The following is a 22,773-nucleotide window of genomic DNA, read 5'->3' as shown; positions in this document are numbered from 1 at the left end:
CCTTTACCCCTTTCCCTTCACCTCCCCTCTTTCTCTCTCTTCTCTCCTCTCTACAACCAAATAGACGCGCTCCTAATCGCCCGCTCGGCGCCCACCCTCCCATCGAAAGTCGCCATCTGCTTGTTCTTGCAACCTGCATGCTAGTGCGCAGTGGTTCTAGCAGCTAGCACGGTAAATGGACCGAGCTTCATCTGGAGGTTGGACTCTACTCTCTCACTTCTCTCTCTCTTGCGGAAGCCTCTTTCGATCTCGCGCCTGCATCTGCAAGAGCACCACCAAACATGGCCACATCTACCCTAGATCCCAAGGCGGCGCCGCTTGCTGAGGACTTGAAGGAGCTTGCCCTGTGAGTGACGATCCACCTAGGCACTATATCGGGGGGTTTTTTTTCCCACACTTTCTAATCAATGCAGTTCGCTCCCAACGCCTGCCTTCCCCAAAAATCTGTTCTGTTCACTTTGCAACCAGCTTGCGATTGACTCGTATAAGCTCCTATGCTGTAACAAGGCCATCTGTTCATCATGTAAGATCTCACGACCGCATCAACAAACCAACTGGACATGACGTGCTAATGAATGCCTTTAGGCCAGACCACACTTTCTTTTCCCACTACTTGTCCATCGTGCGACCACTCTCCGCTCGAGGCCGACTCGTGCACTCCGAACAAGGCCTTGCGCAACACGATGCGAGTCTGGCTACAAAAACAGAAGAAGAAGGAAGAGGCCAAGGTCGCTGCACAGGTCGCTACCCCGCCCGTAGAAGCGACTGCAGCAGGTCTAGAGGTACAGCCCGTGGGCGAGGTATCCGAGAAGCCTGTGGAGAGTGTGGAGGAAGCACCGACAGCGGGAAGCACCTCTGTTCAAGGATTATCTGGCCCTGCAGAGGATGCAGCTATTACTGAAGAGCGCGCAAGCGCTGCCTCGGCCCAACTCATGGAAGTAGGTTTTCGACCATTTCTTCTCCTTGAACGCTCAGAATATACCCATTGTCCTTTGCTGCAATCTCTAGGAGCAGATGACAACCATGCATGGCCTAGAGCTCTGAACAAAATGATCATCGTCTTTGCTGGTGATTTGAAAGTGTCGCATCATCACCTCATACATTTGCTTACATAAGGACAGAACATGGATTCCCCAGAAAACACGCTTGAGCAGCGCGACAGCACCATGCCTCAAACCATGACCCAGGGCGATGAACGTCCAGCGGCGAATGGTCCAAACGAGGAGCAGAGCGTCGTTGATGGGCCAAGTGATGGCTCCACAAACAATCTCAACATGATGCATGGGATGCAGAACCAGATGGGTTATGGATATCCCAACCAGGGTGGATTCAACAATAGCATGGGCTGGAATGGTATGCCGAACATGATGGCCAATGGCAACTGGAATGGTACGACCCATGAGCTCTAGATTCTTCGCGAATATGGCCGGAACAAGAAGCTAACTTGAGCCAGACTTCAATAACATGAATGGCATGCCATCAAATCATATGTACGGCAATTTTGGTGGGAATATGGGCATGGGCATGGGCATGAACGACATGTCGGCCATGAACATGATGAACTATGGTGGCGGCTATGGCAATGGATGGAATGGCATGGGCGGTGGTTATGGAAACTTCAACGGAACCAACCAGATGGGTGGCTATAATCAATCTGGAGCTTATCCCGACATGATGAACCAGTTCCCCAAGAATAATTTCTCAAACCAGAACCAGAATCGTTTCCATGCCAATCAAGGGGGCCAAAATCCTCAACGAGATAGGAATGGCAGTCGTGGAAACTTTGGACCTGCGTTTCAGAACGCAAATAGCCGTCCTGAAAGCCGAAGTGGCCCCGTTCAGAACGTACGTCGATTTCAACTCACTTCTCCACCCAAGACGAGTCTGTCGGTGGACGTCTCTATCTATTCAGCAACTGACGACTCTCTTTCCCAACAGCGTGACGGCCAGTCGCCTGGCGGGTCAGCTAATGCTGCCCCTGAGGCTGATGCTGATGGCGAGGAAGCGAAAGCACCTGCCGAGGATCCTGAACAAGGTAAGACGGTTGTCGATGGGGACCCGACTGGTCCACAGGCTGGAAATGCCGAAGCATCTGGTGACAGCAGCAAGAATCATGCCGTTGATACTAATGTAGAGGATGATGCAAACGGGGAAGCTCAGGCAAATGGACTCAATCCTATCCAGGCATTTGAATCTGGTGATGCGGACATGCAAAACTTTGATCAGTCGATCATGAGCAATGCAATGCATCCAGAAATGGCCTTCCAGCAGGCTATGATGAATCAGATTCCACACCAGCAGATGGACGCTTCTTTTGATCCCAGTATGAACATGAATATGGGATATAATCAACAGAATAACTTTGGTCCTCGTGGTGGCTTCAACAGCGGAGCTTATGGTGCTGCTCGGGTCCTTGTTGGTCAGGCTCCCGAACCTGTTGGCGTGGGAGTCGCTGGAGCGCCAACTGGTCCGCGAGCAATGCGTGAAGGTCGGCCAAACACTGGATTCTCAAGTCGGGCGAATAGCACTCGTTTCCCACCTGCTGCTCCCAGAAGTGTTGCTTCCGCACATGAGCCTGCTCCAGAAGGCAACCCACACCGCAGGGTGCGATCGTATGTACTACTATTGCTGTATCATGACCGTCCATGTCTAATATTTTCTGCAGTCGATCTCCATTGCGAGACGAGGCCCTCCGTGTCAAGCAAAGGTCACCTACACGATCAAGATCTCGATCAAAATCACCACCACGTGATGAGCCTGTGGATGAATACCGGGGGCGCTCGCATTCAGCAGATCGTGCGTCACTACAGGATGATCGAGGGCGCTCACCGACTCCCAAGGACGATCATGACTTTGATCACCGCAGGGAGCGAAGGCACCAGCGATCATTGCGTCACGACGAGCGCGATGATGACAACGAAGATAGGCACCGTAGCGATCGGGAGAGTCGAGGGGATCACACCCGAGACGTGTCTGTCGAATCAAAGCACCGAAGTAGCCGTGGTGACAAGGACAAATACCGCTCTTCACGCTCACACCGCGACCGCAGCAAGGAACATCGTCGGCGTCATCGCTCACAGGAGCGGTACGAGGACACAGATGGCCGTACCGATCTGGACAGAGATTCCGATGGCGGCTCTCGTCGCAAACCTCGAAGCAGCGATAAAGACAAGTACCGCGAAAGAGAACGATCACGCGACAAGGATCGTAAGAGAGATCGAAAGGATCGCAAAGACCGCGAGAGAGACCACGACTATGAGAGGGAAAAGGATCGCTCGCGTGAAAAGGACAAAGACCGTAGGCGTCGCCGTGATCGCGAGGCAGAAGAAGATGAGCGCGACAATGATGAAGACAAACATCGTTCCTCTCGAAGCCGCAAGGACCGCGACCGCGAATTGGCCAGGGGCCGCGATCAGTATGAGCAGGAGCCAAGAGAGAAGATGCCACGCATTCAAAACGAAGAAGACGTGGTAGGCCAGATGATGAAGAAGCGTGCTGCCTCGCCGCCTCTGAATGCACCAACTGGCCCCTCTTCCAATGGCTTCAGCATCAAAGGTCGTTCAAAAACCACTGTCATGCCACCCCCTCAACCCCCGGCCGGCCCACGAGCATTCCAGCCACCCAAGGGCCCGGCGGCAGATCGCAACAAAGACCGCAGCGATTCGAGAGATCATCGCCGAAAGAGCAGCGTGAGCTCTGGCCATGCAACTCCCATTGCACCCTCGACACCTCAAGACCACTATGCCGCTGAACGTGAACGCCATGCTCGCGAACGGCTTGAAAGATCACCACGGGAGCCTTCGAATGATAAGTCGCTTCACTCACGCATTTCTTCCCGACCCTCCTCGTCTTCCAAGCGCTCCCGTGAGGAGGCGGAAGATAGATATGACTCGCACGCACCTGTTGCGCCGAAAGGTCCCAAAGCCGAGATCAAGGCGCCTACGGGGCCGGCGGGCCATCGGGACAAGAGACGCAAGAGTGGCACCACGGGCGATGATAACATTGCCAATCTGTTCACGGCGGGGTTGAGGAAGAATGCGAAGAGACGGGGGGGAGTGAGGACCGAAGGGGATGTGGAGAGGGAGATGGTGCAACGAGAGAGGGAGAGACGGTGATTTCTGGTGTGGGAAGCGGATTAGGGGGAGAGTCAGAGTTGGGGAGGGGAGGTGCGAGAAACGGGTGTGGGGTGAGGATAATGCGGATACAGCCATGGATGCGTGACTGCTTCTCTACTTGTTGCGATATACCCTTGGAGTAGAGATATGCGCTGACCGCGCCGCTATGTCTCATTTTTAGGCATAGGCTTAATAGACTAACAATCACCATCTAAAGTCCGACCGCTAGGTATTAACAGTATCTTGATATTCATAGGGTATCGTGTTCTTGTCATCCCATGATTTTTTTTCATATTCTACATTCATCCCATCGACACCTACCAGACGATTTACCGTCTATGATTCACAAACTCTCTCGTCTCCCCGCCCAACCTCGACGCCACGACCGTAGCCTCTCTAATCGCCTTCGCGACCGCACCCCTCACCCCATCCTCTTCCAGACTCATCAACCCACCAATCGTGCAGCCACCAGGTGTCGAAACCTTGTCCTTCAACACGGCAGGATGCTCTCCATTCAACACCAACCCCGTGGTCCCCCTCATCGTCTGTGCAGCCATCATCTGCGCCTCAGCCCTCGGAAGCCCCATAGCCACAGCGCCATCCGTCGCTGCCTCCAGCATCAGGGCAAAGAAGGCAGGACCACTGCCGCACAGCGCCGTACTCACATCCATATTCGCTGGCGGCAGCGACACCACACGGCCAATGCTGCCAAAGACAAAGTTGACGAGCTCAGCCTGCTGCTCCGACAGCGGCGGATCTGAAATCTGAATCACGCTCATGCTTTCACCCACGAAACTCGCCGTATTGGGCATGACGCGCACCACTCGGCATGCGCCCTCGACCTTGTGCGCGCCCTCTGGGTACAAGAAGGTCTCGAGCTGCTGCTGCGTCACACCCGCGAGGATACTGACGAGGACTTTGCCCTTGAGCGCATCGAGCATGCCCTGCTCGCCGAGAATCTGCTTGTAGCCGTGGGGTTTACACGACAGCAGGATGATGTCGGCTTCTTGGACGCCCTTGAGGTTCTGGTTTGTGAGGGTTTGCAGCGGGAAGGCGTAGTGGCCCAGGGCTTTGCGGACGTTTTCTTCGGCGGGCGCCCATTGGTCGCAGGCGATGAAGTTGGAGAGGTTGGGTGTGGGTTTCTTAGTGGAGGAGGGGGAGACGACGGCGGCGGTTTTGGCAGAGGCGAGCGAGGACATGACGCCGCCCATGATGGCTATGCCCATTGTTCCTGGGGGTGATTGTGGTCAGTACTTGATGTTGCGCGTGTGGTACGGGCGGAGGGGATGAATTGGGAAACATACCTGCGCCTAGGACGGTCAATGTAAGACCCTTGGACTCGTGTTTGTCTGCCATGTTGTTGTATTTCTTAATCTGGGCCGTTTTGGGTAGTGGTGGTAGTGGTGGTGTAGGGCAGTTGTGACTTTCCCTCCAACTTTTGAACGCGGAGCGACTAAGGTGGGGTGAAGTAATACCTATGGTACCGTACTTGGTTTAGGCACAGACCATGGCCGACGATATGCGCTGGCGGCTGCGACCACCACGACCAAGCTCCACGCATGCCCAAAAAGCGAAGCTATCGCGTAACAAGACCACAAGATTCCAAGCCATAGCGTGCATACAGTAGTGTCCACCTATGCCATCCGCCTCTTTAGCATAAGTCGTCTACGCCCTACCGGTATACGACATCCGACACACATCCCTGACAACCACCACCACCATAATGGCCGACCCCTTCGAAGTACGCCAGCGCTTCACCACGCTCCTCGCCCACCTCAGCGCCTCACACACCTCGCTCCAAAAGGCCGCCCTCTACGCGCTTAAGAACCGAGAACTGGATGAAGACCTGCACTCGTGCATCCTCGAGCAACTCGAGCGCACCAACATGAACACGCGCGCAAACATCATGTTCTTCATTGAATCGCTGTGCGAAATGAGCGTGCGCGACAACAATGCCGGAGATCCCAGCGCCATGGGATATGTGCGCATGCTGCAGCGCGACATTCTGGCTGTGGTGGAGTGTGTGGTAGGGGAGGAAGGGGCGAATGTGAGGGTGGTGAGGAAGGTGTTGAAGACGTTGGAGGGGCTGAAGATCTTGTTACCCGAGACGGTGGGGGAGTTGGAGGGTGTGTTGAAGAGTAGGGAGGGGACGCATCCGTTCCTGGAGGGGGATGGGGATGGGGGGAAGAGTGGAGGGAAGAATGGGGGTGTGAAGATGGACAAGAGACAGATTGAGCACCGGATTGAGGAGGATAGGGAACGCCATAAGAGGTTGAGGGAGAGTATCTGGGCGGTTCCGGGGGAGAAGGAGGAGGAGATGGAGAGGTTGTGGGAGGAGGCGAGTGAGGTTGGAGAGGATGATGTTGTGATGGGGAGGGAGGATCGGGAGGAGAGGAGGCAGGCTGTTGCTTTTGGATGAGTGGTGCGGGCTGTCTTGACTCTTGGTTTGCAGGGTCAGTCGATGCCATGTTATTTTTTTGGTCATGATTGCATTGCGAGGCGTTTGGGTGGAGGAGATACCACGGGTTTGTTATACACCCCATGCATTGTATTGTTACGTGTGTTGTTAGACATATCGAATCCTCTGAATTCCACATGTTGCCAACTCCATCTGTACACGCCACATGCCATGCTATGATACAGTAAGTAGTAAAGAAGCCGTCTCTTGGTCCTCCTTTCCTCGCAATCCACAGCCCTCATGCCGCAATCCACAGCCCTCATGCCGCCCTTCCCACATGTTCCTACACTCATTCCATGACAACCGTCGCACCCAACGCCTTGAGTGTCTCGACAATCTTCTCCGCCTCTTCTTTGGCCACACCCTCCTTCATCATCTTCGGTGCACTCTCGACAAACTTCTTGCTGTCCACCAGACTCAGTCCCAACATGGCCTTGATTTCCTTGATGACCTTTGGTTTGGCGGCGGCGTCGAACTTTTCGAGTTTGAGGTTGAACATGGTCTTCTCTTGGGCGGCGGGGGCGGCTTCCTCCTCCTCAACTGGGGCGGCGGCGGGGGCGGCGCCGGCGGGGCCTGCAGCGAATCCGCCCATGGGCATATCGGGGATGTTCAAACGTGTCTGCATCTTTTGTCAGTCTCTATGGCGGTGAGTTTGAAGCTGTATACATGTCATGCGTCGTGTACATGCGTGTGTGTGTTTTGTACTCGATTATGCTCCCACATGATGACGCCACGCAAGAGGAGTTCCTTCCATACCTTCAATGTCGACACCAAGTCTGCCGTCTCCAACAAGGTCAATTGGCTAATCTGGTCCACAATGGTCGCAATCTTGGGGTTCGCCGCCTCGCCTGACGCCCATCTCCGCTGTATCCTCTGCTGTGCTCCAGATCCCACCACCGACGGCCGTACATGGGCAGTATTCCTGACCGTGCAAACACAGCGCCCGAGAGCGCGCGACACTGGTGCAGACATTGTTCTTCTTTCCTTGCGTGGGATCGATGGGGATTCGCGGGCTTTTTTCGCTTCCAACGTCGAGGCGTGAGGTCGCTGCTGTCCCAGAATTTGCGGCGACGGGTTCGGAGGTGCCTTGCTTGATTTGCTGCTTTGGCCAGGATTGGCTCTAGTCGAGGCTTGGCGCAGGCATGCCATAATGGATGCTAAGCTGGCTAGCCTGGCCAGGGACCCGCAAAAAAGTTGGGACAGTGAGAAACTTCGACATTTCCAATCGAATACACGTGCCACAACAACCTCCGTCCACTTCTTCTGACACCGACAATACTTGAAGCGTCGAAACTATGGGAAGGCGCCCCGAAGACATCCTTGACCTCTACAACCTTTGCCCAATTCAAAGGTGATTCACAATCAACATGGCCGGTAAAATGGTCAATATCAGTGTCCTTGCCACAGAAGCATTGAGTCCCACGACCACCGACGCGGTTTTCCTGCAGCATCGAGCCCTTTTCACAGAATTGTGTGCGCGGTGGATTCAATCTAGCGCGGAAACCGAAGCCAAGATAGCGGCCTTTGGACGGCTACTACCGCTTGCGCCTCACCTTGCAGAGCACGTGGAACGCTTCCTAGCACACTCATCAGCTTCATGCCTGGTAGGATCGCATTCGTCACCCTCGTCCGAGAATGGACTGGCTCTGACCAAAGAGTCTGATTTACTGGAAATCCTGCTGGGAGCTTTTCGCTTGTTGAGCTATGACTGCAGAAACTTCGCCAGACATGTTCGACCAGTGGCTTTGGAGAGTCTTTTTCAGCATTCAAGTCGCCCTGTGCGATATCTTGCTATACGGACTTACTGTGTCTATGTGCACATGGCAGATGATGCCGCACAAGCGTTTATCAAAAGACATGTCGGAGAAGGAGAATGCGAAGGCCAATGGGAGGGGCGTACCATTGATTATCGCTTCCTTGCGTTATGGGAAGAGAAGAGATGGAGAGACTTGCAAAAGGAGTTGGCAAAAATACCGTGCGAAACAGAGCAATTGTACCCTACATCTGTATATCGCGAACTTTCACCCTATACCGTCAATGTCCATGGTATACTACTTCCCCGTTTAGACGGAGCTTCATCGCAAGAAACGCCATCAAAGCTTGTAGCCACAGCTACCACAGAAACGAACCTCAAAAATGTCGCCCAAGGCCTGCTGGGGTCTGGTCCGCTATTACTTACCGGCCTTGCAGGATCCGGCAAAACGTTGCTTACGCGACAGTTCGCCTGGCAGCTTAACAAACTTGACAAAATGATTACTCTGCACCTAAACGAGCAGAGTGATGCAAAATTGCTGATTGGCATGTACACGACAGGAGCGAAGCCCGGAACATTCAGCTGGCGAGCTGGGGTACTTACGACGGCAGTCAAAGAGGGCAGGTGGATTTTCATTGAGGATCTGGATCGAGCACCCAACGAGGTCATCAGTACACTTCTACCACTGATCGAACGAGGAGAATTGCTCATTCCTAGCCGAGGAGAGACCGTACGCGCAGCACGAGGGTTTCGTATCATTGCCACGATGCGAAGCACACTTAACCCACGAGGACAAGAGATAGTGCCTCGCCAGAATATGATCGGACATCGATTTTGGAAGTCAATCACTATACATATGCCACAGCTGGAAGAGTTCCAGCAAATTATACATGTCAAATATCCTGTACTCCAAAAGCATGTCGCTGACATTATGCGGGTATATTCACGTTTGGTGAAGCTGTATGCCGATGCCAAATTTTCTTCGGAAAATGGCACATCAATCCGAGCGATGACGCCCCGGGATTTGTTGAAATGGTGTGACAGGATTTCGGTGCTACTAGCTCAATCAGCTTCTTTTAGTACTGAGAAGAAGGATGATATGTTCATGGAAGCTTTTGATTGTTTCGCTGGCAGTCTCCATAGCACACTTGCTCGGGAGAAGATCATGTCATGTGTTGCTGAAGAGCTACACATCGATCCTCAACGAAGAGACCACCTTCTCAAGAACCGCACAGTCAAGCTTTCGATTCCGTCAACGACTACAGCCTCTGGGACCATACAGATTGGACGAGCACGCTTAGCCAAACACAAATCGACGAAGCGGATGGGGTCTGGACGCCCATTCTCCACCAACGACTACACGTTACGTCTGCTTGAGAAGGTAGCTGTAGCTGTGGATCGCCAAGAGCCGCTCCTGCTTGTTGGTGAGACTGGGACCGGAAAGACAACATGCATCCAGTATCTAGCCGAGCAACTTGGTCGAAAAATGGTCGCATTCAACTTGTCTCAACAGAGCGAGAGTGGCGATCTCCTCGGTGGCTTCAAGCCTGTCAATGTGCGGAGTCTTGTCATTCCTCTCAAAGATGAATTCGACGAAATCTTCGATACGACATTCTCAAGAAAGAAGAACCTGCGCTTTATCGACATGCTTGGTAAGCGTGTTGCCAAGGGCGAGTGGAAGCGCGTCTGCAAATTATGGCACGAGGCCCTGAAGATGGTGGACGCAGCACGGAAGTCGCACGAGTCGCGGACTTCGTCACCCGACCCTGATGGCGGGCAGCCCAAGAAGAAGCGCAAAACAGGCGCCTTGCCGGCGAATTTCCCAACAGCTCGATGGGAGAAATTCGCTACCGATCTCCAGCAACTCGAAGCGCAGCTTGCTAGTGGTTCCGAAGCATTCGCTTTCTCGTTCTTAGAAGGCAACATTGTAAAAGCTGTGAGAAATGGTGACTGGGTTTTGCTTGACGAGATCAATTTGGCATCATCAGACACACTTGAAGCTCTCACAGATCTTCTTGGCGGTGGGCCAGATGGCAATCCTTCCATCCTCCTCACTGAAACCGGTAATGTTGAGCGTGTGGTGGCTCATCCTAACTTTAGAGTCTTTGCTGCAATGAACCCTGCCACAGATGTTGGCAAAAAAGATCTACCACCTGGTATCCGATCACGTTTCACTGAGCTGTACGTCGAAAGCCCAGACAGCGATGAGAAGAGTTTACGCAACATCGTGGAGGCATATCTCGGTAGTGACAAACTTGATCCCGCAGTTGTCAGAGCAGCGCGTGATGTCACAAGTCTCTATCTAGAGATTCAGCAGCTTGCGAAAGCGAACATGCTTGTTGATGGCGCCGATCAAAAAGCTCACTTTAGTTTGAGAACACTGACAAGGACCCTGTCTTACGCCAGGGATATTGCTCCCCTTTGCAGTCTCCGAAGAGCCTTGTACGAAGGTTTTCACATGAGTTTCCTGACTTTTCTCGGCAAGGCTTCTGAAGACCTTGTTGCACCACTCATCATCAAACATTTATTTCCCCAGAAAGCTACAATGAAATCTGAGCTTGGAAAACCGCTTCAAGAGCCATCGGATAACCGTTCCTACGTTAGAGAGGGCCACTACTGGCTCCGTCAAGGTGCACACGCTGTCGAAGAGCAATCACACTACATCGTCACTCCATTCGTTCAGCGTAATATGAACAATCTTATCCGAGCAGCTTCTACCCGCAAATATCCAGTGCTCATTCAGGGGCCTACTTCTTCCGGAAAGACGAGTATGATTGAATATTTAGCCAAACGTTCAGGGAACAAATTCGTTCGTATCAACAATCATGAGCACACCGATCTTCAGGAATACCTTGGCTCCTATGTATCAGGCGCAGACGGAAAGCTTGTGTTTCAAGAAGGAATACTTGTCCGAGCCTTGCGTGAAGGTCACTGGATCGTACTTGATGAGTTGAACTTGGCTCCAACCGATGTACTAGAAGCTCTCAATCGCCTTCTCGATGACAATCGAGAATTGCTGATTCCTGAGACGCAAGAAGTCGTCCGACCTCATGACGACTTCATGCTATTTGCCACACAAAATCCAGCGGGACTCTACGGTGGTCGCAAAGTCTTGTCTCGCGCCTTTCGTAACCGTTTCCTAGAGTTGCACTTCGATGACATACCAGTCGAAGAGCTTACTGAGATTCTGCACCGGCGCACTATGATCCCCGAGACCTGGTGTAAACGCATCGTCAAGGTATACCGCGAGCTCTCAACACTGCGACAAGAGCACCGTATATTTGAGCAAAAGAGCTTCGCAACTTTACGAGATTTGTTCAGATGGGCGCAGCGGAAAGCAGATACGATCCAGGATCTTGCCAATAACGGGTACATGCTTCTTGCGGAGCGTGTGCGCAAGGAAGACGAACGCACGGCAGTCAAGAAGATTCTCGAAAAAGTCATGAGCGAAAAGGGACCCAGAGTGACCATTGATGTCGAGCGAATGTTTAGCGTCGATGAAGCTCTCGCAGTGAAGGCTAATGACGGGGTGGTCTGGACGCATGCTATGCGACGACTGTTCGTCCTTGTGTCGCATGCTATACGCAACAACGAACCAGTACTCCTGATTGGAGAGACGGGATGCGGAAAGACTACCGTCTGTCAGCTACTGGCCGACCAGCACCAAACCCAGCTGCATATCGTCAATGCTCATCAAAACACAGAAACCGGGGACTTGATCGGTGCACAACGACCCATTCGAAATCGAGCAGCGATTGAGGATCTTCTAAGAGAGCGGCTTCTCCATGTCTTACAAGGCGTGCAGCAAGAGACCATGGATGGAGATATAGCCAGGCTTAGAACTGATGAATTGCTGGCTTTATATGACCAGCTTGATCTGGAAGTACGGGGTAGGATATCTGATGTTGATATTGCAGCTATTCAAACCCAAAGGTCCAAAGCCTCGGCGTTATTCGAATGGGTTGATGGTAGCCTCGTATATGCGATGAAGGCGGGTCATTGTTTTCTCCTTGACGAGATCTCGCTGGCGGATGACTCAGTACTTGAGCGTTTGAATAGTGTTCTTGAACCGTCACGGTCCATCTTACTGGCCGAAAAAGGGCCCACCGACTCCCAGATCACTGCTAATGATGGATTCCAATTCCTTGCTACCATGAATCCTGGTGGTGACTATGGTAAGAAGGAGCTTTCACCAGCTCTTCGCAACCGGTTCACTGAAATATGGGTACCCGCCATGTCTGACATCGACGACATACTACAAATCGTACGCTCAAAGCTCCGATCAGACTTGATACAATTCGCTTTGGCCATTGTGTCATTCTCACAATGGTTCAACGACAAGTACAATACCTCGGTGTCATCTTCTGTCTCCATTCGAGATACTTTGGCTTGGGTCTCCTTCATCAATAAGTCAACCCACAGCGATCCGATCTTTGGTGTCGTTCATGGTGCGGCCATGGTCTTTATCGATACCCTAGGCGCGAACCCAGCCGGTCTGCTTGCTATATCCGCCACGTCCATTCAAGACGAACGGAAAGCTTGTCTATACCAACTCAGTAAGCTTCTAGGGCGTGACGTAACATCGCTTTATTTCAGCAAGGTCGACGTTGTCAACACAGATTCAGTGTTCCAACTGGGATCGTTTTCCATACCCAAGTTCTCGTCTGCTGCGTCTGAGACGCTTAATTTTTCCCTCGAAGCACCAACAACACGCTCAAATGCAATGCGCGTCGTTCGTGCCCTACAACTTGCGAAGCCAATCCTTCTGGAAGGTAACCCAGGCGTTGGTAAGACAACGCTGGTGACTGCACTTGCAAAAGCCATCGGAAAACCTTTGACCCGTCTCAATCTGTCAGAGCAAACAGATCTCATGGATTTGTTTGGTTCCGACGTGCCAGTTGAAGGGGGTGCAGCAGGCACATTTGCCTGGCGCGATGCACCGTTCCTCAAAGCAATGAAGAATGGCGATTGGGTGCTTCTCGACGAGATGAACTTGGCCTCACAGTCCGTATTGGAGGGTCTTAATGCCGTTCTTGACCACCGTGGTGAGGTTTACGTTTCCGAACTTGACCAAACGTTCCATAAACATCCTGATTTTAGGGTTTTTGCCGCCCAAAACCCGCATCATCAAGGTGGCGGACGCAAAGGCTTACCGGCATCATTTGTAAACCGCTTCACAGTCGTGTATGCGGATGTCTTCCATTCAGATGACTTGTTTCTCATCTGCAAAAAGGTCTTCCCTGCCATTGAAGAAGACGAAGTATCCAAAATGATTCGATTCGTGGCGGACCTGGACGACCAGGTTGTGAATCGGCGTACCTTTGGTAACTCAGGAGCACCTTGGGAATTCAATTTACGTGACACACTGCGTTGGCTCCAACTTTTGGCTTCGCAGGACTTCCCTGGTACGGCAAGAGACTTTCTTGACACCATCTTCGTCCATAGATTTCGTACCGAGGCCGATCGCGCACGGGTTCACCGGCTTTTTGAAAGCCAATATGGAGCTCACGAGCCGCGTATCAGTCATTTTCACAATCTCAGTAGAAACGCTTTGCAGGTTGGTCTTGGCCTGCTACCGCGAAAAGCCACCACTACGAGTCCAGATGCCATCTCCGCTCTACAAGTCCGGCAACTGGGACCCATTGAAGCGCTCCTGATCAGTGTAAAGCAAAGTTGGCCCGTGATAATTGTCGGGCAATCGGGCTCAGGCAAAACAAGCATGATCAATCAGCTTGCAAGCTTCGTCGGAGCACATCTTGTGACATTTGCGATGAATGCGGATATAGATGCCATGGACCTTGTTGGTGGTTATGAGCAGGTGGATCCGACACGAGAGATGCACCGATGTATGGAGAGGCTAGAAGACTTGGTTCGGAACAAGATTGCAAGCATCGAAAAGCAGTTGCCAGCATATACCGAACTACTCGAGCTTCTTCAGTCAGGCTCGCCCTTGAGTCATTCCAAAATCGACTTGTGTTTACACAGCATCGCGCCGCATGACCTCGAGGCAGCCAGCCTATTGGAAGAGTTCCGATATCTCCAACAGTCTTTCGATCAACAGATTGATGGCGCACGCTTTCAATGGGTCGACGGCATCCTCGTTCGTGCGCTTGAGCAAGGCAGCTGGCTTGTTGTTGACAATGCCAATTTGTGCTCCAGTGCTGTTCTCGATCGACTGAACTCGCTTCTGGAGCCCAACGGCTATCTCTCCATCAACGAACACGCTACGGCCGACGGCGAAGCACGCATCATTCGGCCCCACCCCGATTTCCGCATCTTCATGACCATGGATCCTAGATTCGGAGAGCTCTCTCGTGCCATGAGGAACAGAGCTGTAGAGGTCTGTCTACTTCAGCCAGAACATGATGTGTCGCAGTTTCAAGGCAAGGTCCTAGAGTATCCACTGGAATCAGCGATGTATCGGTTTCGTCAATTCCAAGAACATGAAGAGCATTCGAGTATGACGATACAACAACAATTTGAGAATTTAGCCTATACCGACCACGGTCTGCTGGAAAGCTTCGCTAAGCAGGTGAACCAGGACCTAATCAATTCATCTGCGCAACTCGAGTCCAATGGTGTCAATGGACATGATATGACACAGGTAGCTGTCGCTGCGGTAGTGCCAAGCACGTTCAGAGAACGATTTTCGCATCTGGGATGCTTCTTCGAGAGCGTATGGGGCTCAAGTATTCCGTCCCCTGCCCAAGAGATCGACTCCAAATTGCTAAAGGACCTCGTTGTGTACCATCCGCTTGTCAATGAGCGCTACCTCCACCGAAATACTGCAACGAAGTCATTGGGCATGTGGTATGGATTCATGTACGATGTCATGTTGGACCTTTACAATATGCAACAAGCGATCCAGAGTTTACCATCCGCCCGATTTGAGCGTCGCAAAGAGAAACAGAAGCTACCAGCTTTTCTACATGCTTATTGGCAAGCGCTAGTCAAGGTTGTTGAGGGTCTCTGGGCTTCTCATCGTGCTGGCGAGCAACTCGAAGCCAATTATCTCAAACCCCTAAGGAAGCTATTCTGGGCTTTCTTTGCGCTCACTACTGCGAAAACATTTGATCGAGCGACGTTTCAAACATACTTGAAAATGCTAACATCCGCCATTCCCAGCATCACCGAGGGATCGACCCCGCTACCGGAGATCTTAGGCTTGTCGCTGTCCAAGCAAGTCGCAGTGTTTGGCTCAGATGTTCAATTGACGACTGGTCTGGGCATGGAAAGAATTTGGCGCGCTTTCAAGCCTTTGACCCCGAAGACTCAGACACAATTAAAGGCCATCCTTGAGCTTGAGGAACTAGCTGACAGACTGGACGCTGTGATCTGGAAGTCAAAGCTCAAGATTGACGAGCTGGTTCAGATCCGTGAGCGTATTGCCAGCGCCCTTACTCTCGTACGCGAAGATGACGCCAACGCGCGAGAGCTGATTATCGGGTTTGAGGGTGCTGTCCAGGAACTAGAGCAGAGTGTCGGTGAAGACGACGTGGTCATTACACCATACTTCGAAGAAGAATTTGAGGGTCTCTGCCAGTTTCTCGATGTCGCTTTCAGTGAAGATGCACAACAGCTCTACACATCGCCAGCAAGCGCTACTATCATGACACGCGCCAAATCCGCCTTACTTGCTCGAAGAGCCACAAAACTCACCACAATTGCCGTGGGAAGGTCCACGCGTCCTGTTGATCACTTCGCGAAATTATCACGCTACCTTGGACTCACACGTCCAGCGGCTAAGGCTTTGGTTTTGGAGCGCCAGTTCCATACCGCAATACTAGGGAAGTTGTGTGGGGCTGATGAAGTAAAACTTCTACAGCTTGATCGATTCGAGACTGAACTGCAGGTTCTCTCACAACATCTTGCAACCGATGCAGGCCGTATCACAAAAGACCAGGAACCTGCTCTTGGCAGGTTGTTTTGCGCTATCCGTGACAAGCTTATCGAGACACATTCAAATGTGGTCAACAATACAACTGAAGAACCGCAATCGGATGCGCCAATCACTCCAGCACAACAGTCTCTACTCAGCGAAGGACTTGGAAACATGTACATGTCAGACACAGACTCTATTGATGCGGCGGCTTGGATACAACTAGGTTTGTTAGGACTGCAACTTTATGTCCCTAATTACCCCCATGATCCTGCTCTGAGGCCTACAATTGAGCGTAGGATGTTCAACGAAGAAAAATCTAGCCTGTTCGCAACACTCACGGTGTTGCAGCTATTCCAGCTCGACTTGACCGGTGAGAATACAAGTTTCCGGATCCGCCAGGTTCAGGACGTAATCGAGACAATGGGAGCCGAGCCACCTGTGCCAGAAATTGTTCGTCCCGAAGTCTCCGAGCTTGACAGTCTTCAGGGAGAGTTCACCAATCTGCTCGGCACTATTCAGCCTTTGCTGAAGGAGTCTATGTCGATTGAGGCCGCAATTAATGATATGACATTGCAACAGAACGTCTTCCGTATAATTCAGAGACTTAGGGTGGGTTATCGAGCGTACGAAGATATTACAGATACTGCGGTAGGCTTTCTTACCTGCTTGGCCATTGGCCTGGTGCTTGGAAGAACGGAGCAAGAAGAAAAGATCTCCAGCGCTGTGAGCAGAAGCCTGGCGTATATTAGTCGAGAGACGCCGTTCTTCGGCCGTTCCCGGGTATTTACGAGGTCGGAAGATGACTTGCAGGAAATCGAGAGCGCGTTAGGCCAAGGGTACTCAGCCGTCGACATTCGCTGGCACGCACTGCACACCTTTTCAATCCTCCAGAACGTGGACCCTTTGCTCATGGACAGCTCAGTGGCCAGAAATCTATTGCATGACCTCTTCTCCAGTCTGTATGTTGACTGGAAGACGAAGCTCCAAGCGGACCAAGAGAAAGAGGCTATGGACACTAGTTTGTACACGTACCGAGGGTTGGATGAAGACAATGATGAGGAAGATCCTACGTTGTTTCCGGACTATGAAGTGGAACAGGAGGAGCAAGATAAGCCACCTGTGGCACCTTCCAACGCCAGAGACCATGCGATCCGGCTTGCAAACATACACGCCAAGCTCTTCCTACAAGCATGCGATGCATCAGAATCCATGAAGATCTTATTGACATGGTGTGCTGAGGAACTTAACCGCGCCTCAGGGGGCAAGAGCCATGGGACGAAGCACGAGGATGCCCTACCTGCGATCTATCTTGCACTGGAAAGGAGGGCAGATGCACTTTCTACTTCGGGCACTGGCAAAGAATACAACTTCTACTTCGATGCCAATCTCTCCGAAGCCAAGCGTTTTATCGCGCTGATTCACCGCGTTCAAATTCGCTATCGCCAGATTCGAAACATCTGGCCAGAACATCAGACACTGTCAGACGTCCTGCGCACTTGTGACGAAGCTCTGGAGTTCCGACATGTCGATCCTGTTGCCAAATTTATCACAAAGGCCGAGAAGCTGTACACGTACATGCATGAGTGGCAGAAGGTTGCTAGTAGAGAGTACAGCACCGCCAACGTCTATGATGACCTGACCAAGCTATTGGTGAGTTGGCGTCAACTTGAGCTTACTACTTGGGCGAAGTTGTTTGATCTCGAAGAGACGAAGTCCCGCGACGATGCCCGGAGTTGGTTTTTCGTAGCCTATGAGACGATCATCGCAGCCGTGGAGGGCATTGAGGAAGAGAAGGACATTAAAGCTCATTCAAAGAACCTACTCAAGTCACTTGAAGGGTTCTTTGAAGCCACAACTATGGGTCAATATGAACAGCGCATCAAGTTGCTAGAATCGCTTCGTCAACACGCGGCGATGCGCATGCAAGATGTCAAGTCTTTCTGCATCATACACACGGCATTGGACAACTTCCTTGCATACTATTCTCGAATGGAGAAGCCGGTCCATGAAGCACTAACAAAGGGACGTCAGAGCCTCGAGAAGGAAGTCAAGGACGTCATCAAGTTGGCGAGCTGGAAGGACACTAATATCGAGGCGCTGAAGCAAAGTGCAAAGACAAGTCATCGCAAGTTGAGCAAGTTAGTCCGAAAGTTCAGGAATCTCCTCAATCAGCCCGCTTCCAGCATACTACACGCAGGCTTCCCGGATCGTAGCCACTCATTGGTACCAGCAACTATGTCATCAGTCACAACGGCTACAAACGCTGAAGCCCTCGAGCTTTGTGCAGGTGCTGTAGAAGGCTGGCAAAATCGGCCAATGCGGTTCAAAAATCTCGGTGTGACAGTTTCCATGATGCGCGGTTTCTCGACTGTCAATAACGACAGTGTTGATGGAGCAGCGTATATTGACGAATTCATCGCCGATTTGGCGTCATCAATGGCTGAGCTTCAGAAAGCGACACCACCCACGCTGACGGAAGAAAACAAAGAGTCCGTGCAACATCTCAAGACCCAGAAGCGTAAACTTTATGCCGACACTATGAAGGAGCTTCGTTTGATGGGTGTCAATTACAATCTGAGCATTGATACACTCTCGAAACAGGATGAGCTATCCACGGTCTTGTCCACGATGCCATTAGTATATGGCCGCGGAGAGTTTGGCAATGCATCAGAGTACTACTTACACAAGTCTCTCAACACCATGCCGCAAGTACGAATGGTGTACAAAGAACACTCCGGCGACTTAACAGCCAATGACGTGAACAAGAGCATTGGGTATCTGGAGGGCCTTTTGCATATATCCATTCGACAACGGGGCGTATTGAGCAAGGCTATGCAAAGTTTAAGAGATATCGAGACTCCTATCGCTCTGATCGCGGGCTTGTGCCAGTCTGCTGCGACTTCGTTATCCCGGACTTCTCCTGATCAGATCGAGGCAATGAACGGGTTACAGCCTCAGCTCAGATGGCTCGCTGTGATGATCAAAACTGGTGCAGACATCATATATGCACAGGCAAAGCTTGGAAGGACAAACTGTCTCGATTCTGTCCTTGTTTCAATGCGCGAATGGACCGACAAGCTTACCGAGCTGGCCGATCGATTCGAAGGGGTGCCAAAGTTACCCGCATCCATTGTCGCTGAGACCCATAGAGAACTACAAGGGGCAGTCGCCTTGAATCTCAGAGAGCTGCAGATGACTTTCAGGGATTGGCTCAACGATGACATTGCAAGGACAACGTTGAAGCACATCCAGCCTTTCTTGCTTCAGTCGCCATGGATCGAGTCAAGCAAATCAATTCAAGATACCAGTGTCACGATGAAAGAATACGCACAACGTATTTACAATGCTCTGGATCTTATCCTTGGATCCGCACAAGATGTCGAGGCTTCCCTGAAGGCCGTTCCAGCTTCGACGGAAGATGCAACATGGCTGGTCAAGGAAGAACAAGCACTATCTACTGCGCTTAATTCCTTACACCCCTCGCAAATAACCGATGCGTTACAAGGCCTTGTTGAAAACATGCGCTTCCTCGGGGAGAGCGAGCATTTGAGCACCGTTGCCGCTCTGTTTGTTTCCATACGGCCCATCTTGGATCAACACATTGCGACACACAACTATCTCATCGCCCGCTTCGATGCGCTTCACGCTGCAACTGCAAATCTTCTCTGTCGTCTACAGAAGTCATTCATCCAGATCGGCACACAGGGCTTCTGTCAACCGCCAGATAAATCGAACAAACAGGAGCCAGGCAAAGACGAAAAACTAGAATCTGGTACTGGTCTGGGTGAAGGAGAAGGTGCAGAAGACATTTCGAAAGATATCGAAGATGATGAGGATCTCGATGAATTGGCGCAAGAAAAGAAGGGAGAGCGCGAAGGCAGTATTGAGGAGGAGGAAGACGCCGTTGATATGGGTGAGCAAGACATGGAAGGCGAGACCGAAGAAGTTGGCGAGAAGGAGGACAAGGGTGATGAATCTGGCGACGAGGGTGATGATGACGTCCAAAGCGAAGTCGGGAGTGTCGATGATCTTGGCCCAAGCGCAGTTGACGAGAAGATGTGGGACGAGGGTGGAAAGGAAGACGATGCGAAGGAGAAGGAAAGCAAGGATGATGTTGGTACAGAGAACCAAGATGAGCAGGTTGCCGCAGAACAGAAAGAGAAGAAAGAAGGCAAACCGGAGGAAGAGGGCGACGAGAACGACGAAGAAGAGAAGAAAGAAGGACAGGAAGGTGAAGATGAGGAGATGGAGGGCGAAGATCAAGATGAGAATGTTGCTGCTGGGGAATCTGAGCAGATGGACCCTCATGCCAAAGAAGAGGAGACGCTTGACCTGCCTGAGGATCTCAATATTGACGGTCAGGACGAGGACGGTAAAGAAGATGATGTCGCTGATATGGACATGGGCGATGATCTGCCAGAAGATGAGATAGATTCCGAACTGGATCCTGGAGGCCCTGATACCGTCGACGAGGATATCGGGCCTGAACAAGAGGGCGAGGAAGAGAAAGATACTACCGGTCACATCGAGGATGACCAGAAGGAAGGGGAGGAAGAAGAGGAAGAGGCTGAAGAGCCGATGGAAGACGACGCTGTTCCTATGCCGGATGACAATATTCCTGATGAACCTCGCGATACGAAAGACACTGACCAGAAAGATCAGAATGCAGACGCTGGAGGTGGTACAGAAGCTAATGAAGAAGCACACAAAGACAAGAAGGAGCAAGCCTCAGCTAGTGCTGCCAATCAGGATGAAGGACAAGAAGGCGAATTTCCCGAGCAGCAGCAAGACACTGCTGATGCCGATGGGCAGCTTGGTCAAAAAGCAGCACCCGATGCTGGCGGACGTGGCGAACAGCCGGAAGAGACCCGCGAGACTCAGTCTTTCAAGAAGCTAGGAGATGTTTTAGAAAAGTGGTACAACCAGCAAAAGCAAATCTCTGAAGCTCAGGAAAAAGAGGAGACGCAGGTCCAGCAGATTGACAAGGAAGTCGACATGGCTGATGCGGACTTTGAGCATCTCAATGATGAGGAAGCCCAGGCGGATACCCAGGCTCTGGGGACTGCTACTGAAGAGCAGGCCAAGGCACTAGATCACGACATGGCGATGCCAGTCAATGAGGACGAGGAGAAGATGCCCAGCCGACCTGAAGACGACGAGCAAATGAGTGCGGACAAGGACGTTGAAATGGCAGACGCAGAGCCAGAAGATGCACCACAGCCCGAAGAGCAGCAACAGCAGTCTAATGCCATGGAAGGTCAGCCCCAAGCCTTCATCGGTGAGCAAAAGGATCTACCAGACAATCAAGACCAAGAAATGATGGATGCCGTGGCCGAAGATGATGATGCATCCTCTACTTCCTCAGTCCACGAAGTAGAGACACAGCTCGAGCTCACCCACCTCGATGTTTCACCCATGACGCCAGACTCGGCCCGCGCACTCTGGTTCTCTCATGAAGCAGCTACCCACTCGCTTTCCCAACAATTAACTGAGCATCTTCGCCTCATCCTCGCGCCGACCCTTGCCACCAAACTCCGTGGTGATTTCCGCACGGGTAAGCGGCTCAACTTGAAGCGCATCATCCCATATATCGCCTCGGGCTACAAGCGTGATAAGATCTGGCTCCGTCGCAGCCAGCCATCCAAGCGAAGCTACCAAGTCATGATCGCGCTCGACGACTCGAAATCAATGGCTGAAAGCGGGGCGAGCAATTTGGCACTCAAGACCATGACACTAGTCACCAAATCCCTCTCCATGCTCGAAGTCGGCGAAGTCTCCGTCGTGGGCTTTGGCGACGGCGTCAATGTTGCCCACGACTTCGACAAGCCCTTTACCTCTGAAGCCGGTGTCCGCGTATTTGAGCAATTCGGGTTCGGGGCGGCAAAGACGAATGTGCGCGGTCTCGTGGACAAGAGTCTCGAGTTGTTTGCCGAAGCCAGACGGACGGGAAATCATGGCGCGGGCGAGGATCTGTGGCAGTTTATGCTGATTGTCAGTGACGGTATTTGCGATTCTCACGCTGAGATTCAGAGATTGGTGAGGAAGGCGCAGGAGGAAAGAGTGATGATTGTGTTTGTCATTATTGACTCGAGTGCCACGACGACGACGGCTGCGCCTGCGTCAGCCACAGCAGTACCAGCCATGCCTCGCCCATCCAATGAGGTGACTGTATCCCAACCTGTTGCACCCAGGGAGATGGACAAGACGAGTATTCTGGACTTGCAATCGGTGGAAATCACGGCAGAGGGCAAGGTGGTGAGGTGGAAGTACATGGAGAGGTTTCCGTTTAGGTATTATATTGTTGTAAGGGATGTTCGAGAACTGCCTGGCGTGCTCGCAGGGGCATTGAGGCAGTGGTTTGGAGAGGTTGCGGGCAGTGTTTAGTTTGTCGGGTTGTATGACTCTATGGGGACTGGGGTGTTTTTTTTTCAGACAACATGGGCGTTTGTTTGCTTGTATTTGTGGGTGTTTGGGGGGAAGAATGGGTAATGAGGTGGGTAGAGAGAGAAAATTCATTGTGTTAGATGCGCATGTGTTGCATCACCCATTCTTTGGGGTCTGATGT

At 51.9% G+C, this 22,773-nt stretch overlaps 5 protein-coding genes across 5 annotated transcripts; 3 read left to right on the top strand and 2 right to left on the bottom strand.

Moving 5' to 3' along the window:
- Positions 1-281: 281 nt before the first annotated feature.
- IAQ61_007336 (uncharacterized protein) lies at positions 282-4,115 on the top strand (the record flags this gene model as incomplete). Its single annotated transcript, XM_066097534.1, has 8 exons — positions 282-346; positions 414-523; positions 586-938; positions 1,122-1,389; positions 1,454-1,845; positions 1,939-2,035; positions 2,135-2,612; positions 2,666-4,115. 8 exons carry the CDS (start codon positions 282-284, stop codon positions 4,113-4,115), a joined length of 3,213 nt encoding a protein of 1,070 aa, XP_065952576.1.
- Positions 4,116-4,340: 225 nt separating this feature from the next.
- Positions 4,341-5,678, bottom strand: IAQ61_007335 (uncharacterized protein). The gene is made up of 2 exons (XM_003840683.2): positions 5,420-5,678; positions 4,341-5,346 (listed from the first exon to the last, which is right to left on the bottom strand). Exons 1-2 carry the CDS (start codon positions 5,469-5,471, stop codon positions 4,445-4,447), a joined length of 954 nt encoding a protein of 317 aa, XP_003840731.2. The 5' UTR covers positions 5,472-5,678; the 3' UTR covers positions 4,341-4,444.
- A 160-nt stretch (positions 5,679-5,838) lies between these two features.
- On the top strand, positions 5,839-6,534 carry IAQ61_007334 (uncharacterized protein; the record flags this gene model as incomplete). The annotated part of the gene is made up of 1 exon (XM_003840684.1): positions 5,839-6,534. One exon carries the CDS (start codon positions 5,839-5,841, stop codon positions 6,532-6,534), a length of 696 nt encoding a protein of 231 aa, XP_003840732.1.
- A 114-nt stretch (positions 6,535-6,648) lies between these two features.
- IAQ61_007333 (mitochondrial 54S ribosomal protein bL12m) lies at positions 6,649-7,734 on the bottom strand. The gene is made up of 2 exons (XM_003840685.2): positions 7,330-7,734; positions 6,649-7,192 (listed from the first exon to the last, which is right to left on the bottom strand). Exons 1-2 carry the CDS (start codon positions 7,720-7,722, stop codon positions 6,863-6,865), a joined length of 723 nt encoding a protein of 240 aa, XP_003840733.2. The 5' UTR covers positions 7,723-7,734; the 3' UTR covers positions 6,649-6,862.
- A 206-nt stretch (positions 7,735-7,940) lies between these two features.
- IAQ61_007332 (uncharacterized protein) lies at positions 7,941-22,592 on the top strand (the record flags this gene model as incomplete). The annotated part of the gene is made up of 1 exon (XM_003840686.2): positions 7,941-22,592. The coding sequence occupies one exon, from the start codon at positions 7,941-7,943 to the stop codon at positions 22,590-22,592; it is 14,652 nt and encodes a 4,883-aa protein (XP_003840734.1).
- Positions 22,593-22,773: the final 181 nt, after the last annotated feature.

This window comes from Plenodomus lingam (assembly GCF_022343315.1).
Source record: "Plenodomus lingam strain CAN1 chromosome Unknown contig_27, whole genome shotgun sequence".
Taxonomy (NCBI): Eukaryota; Fungi; Ascomycota; class Dothideomycetes; order Pleosporales; family Leptosphaeriaceae; genus Plenodomus; species Plenodomus lingam.
This window is presented reverse-complemented; position numbering and strand designations above follow the sequence as displayed.

Coding starts and splice junctions, on each gene's coding strand:
- IAQ61_007335 (XM_003840683.2), bottom strand. CDS start 5,471: ATGGCAGACAAACACGAGTCCAAGGGTCTTACATTGACCGTCCTAGGC. Junction 5,347..5,419: donor ATTGACCGTCCTAGGCGCAG/GTATGTTTCCCA, acceptor AATCACCCCCAG/GAACAATGGGCATAGCCATC.
- IAQ61_007333 (XM_003840685.2), bottom strand. CDS start 7,722: ATGGCATGCCTGCGCCAAGCCTCGACTAGAGCCAATCCTGGCCAAAGC. Junction 7,193..7,329: donor ACTTGGTGTCGACATTGAAG/GTATGGAAGGAA, acceptor CAAAAGATGCAG/ACACGTTTGAACATCCCCGA.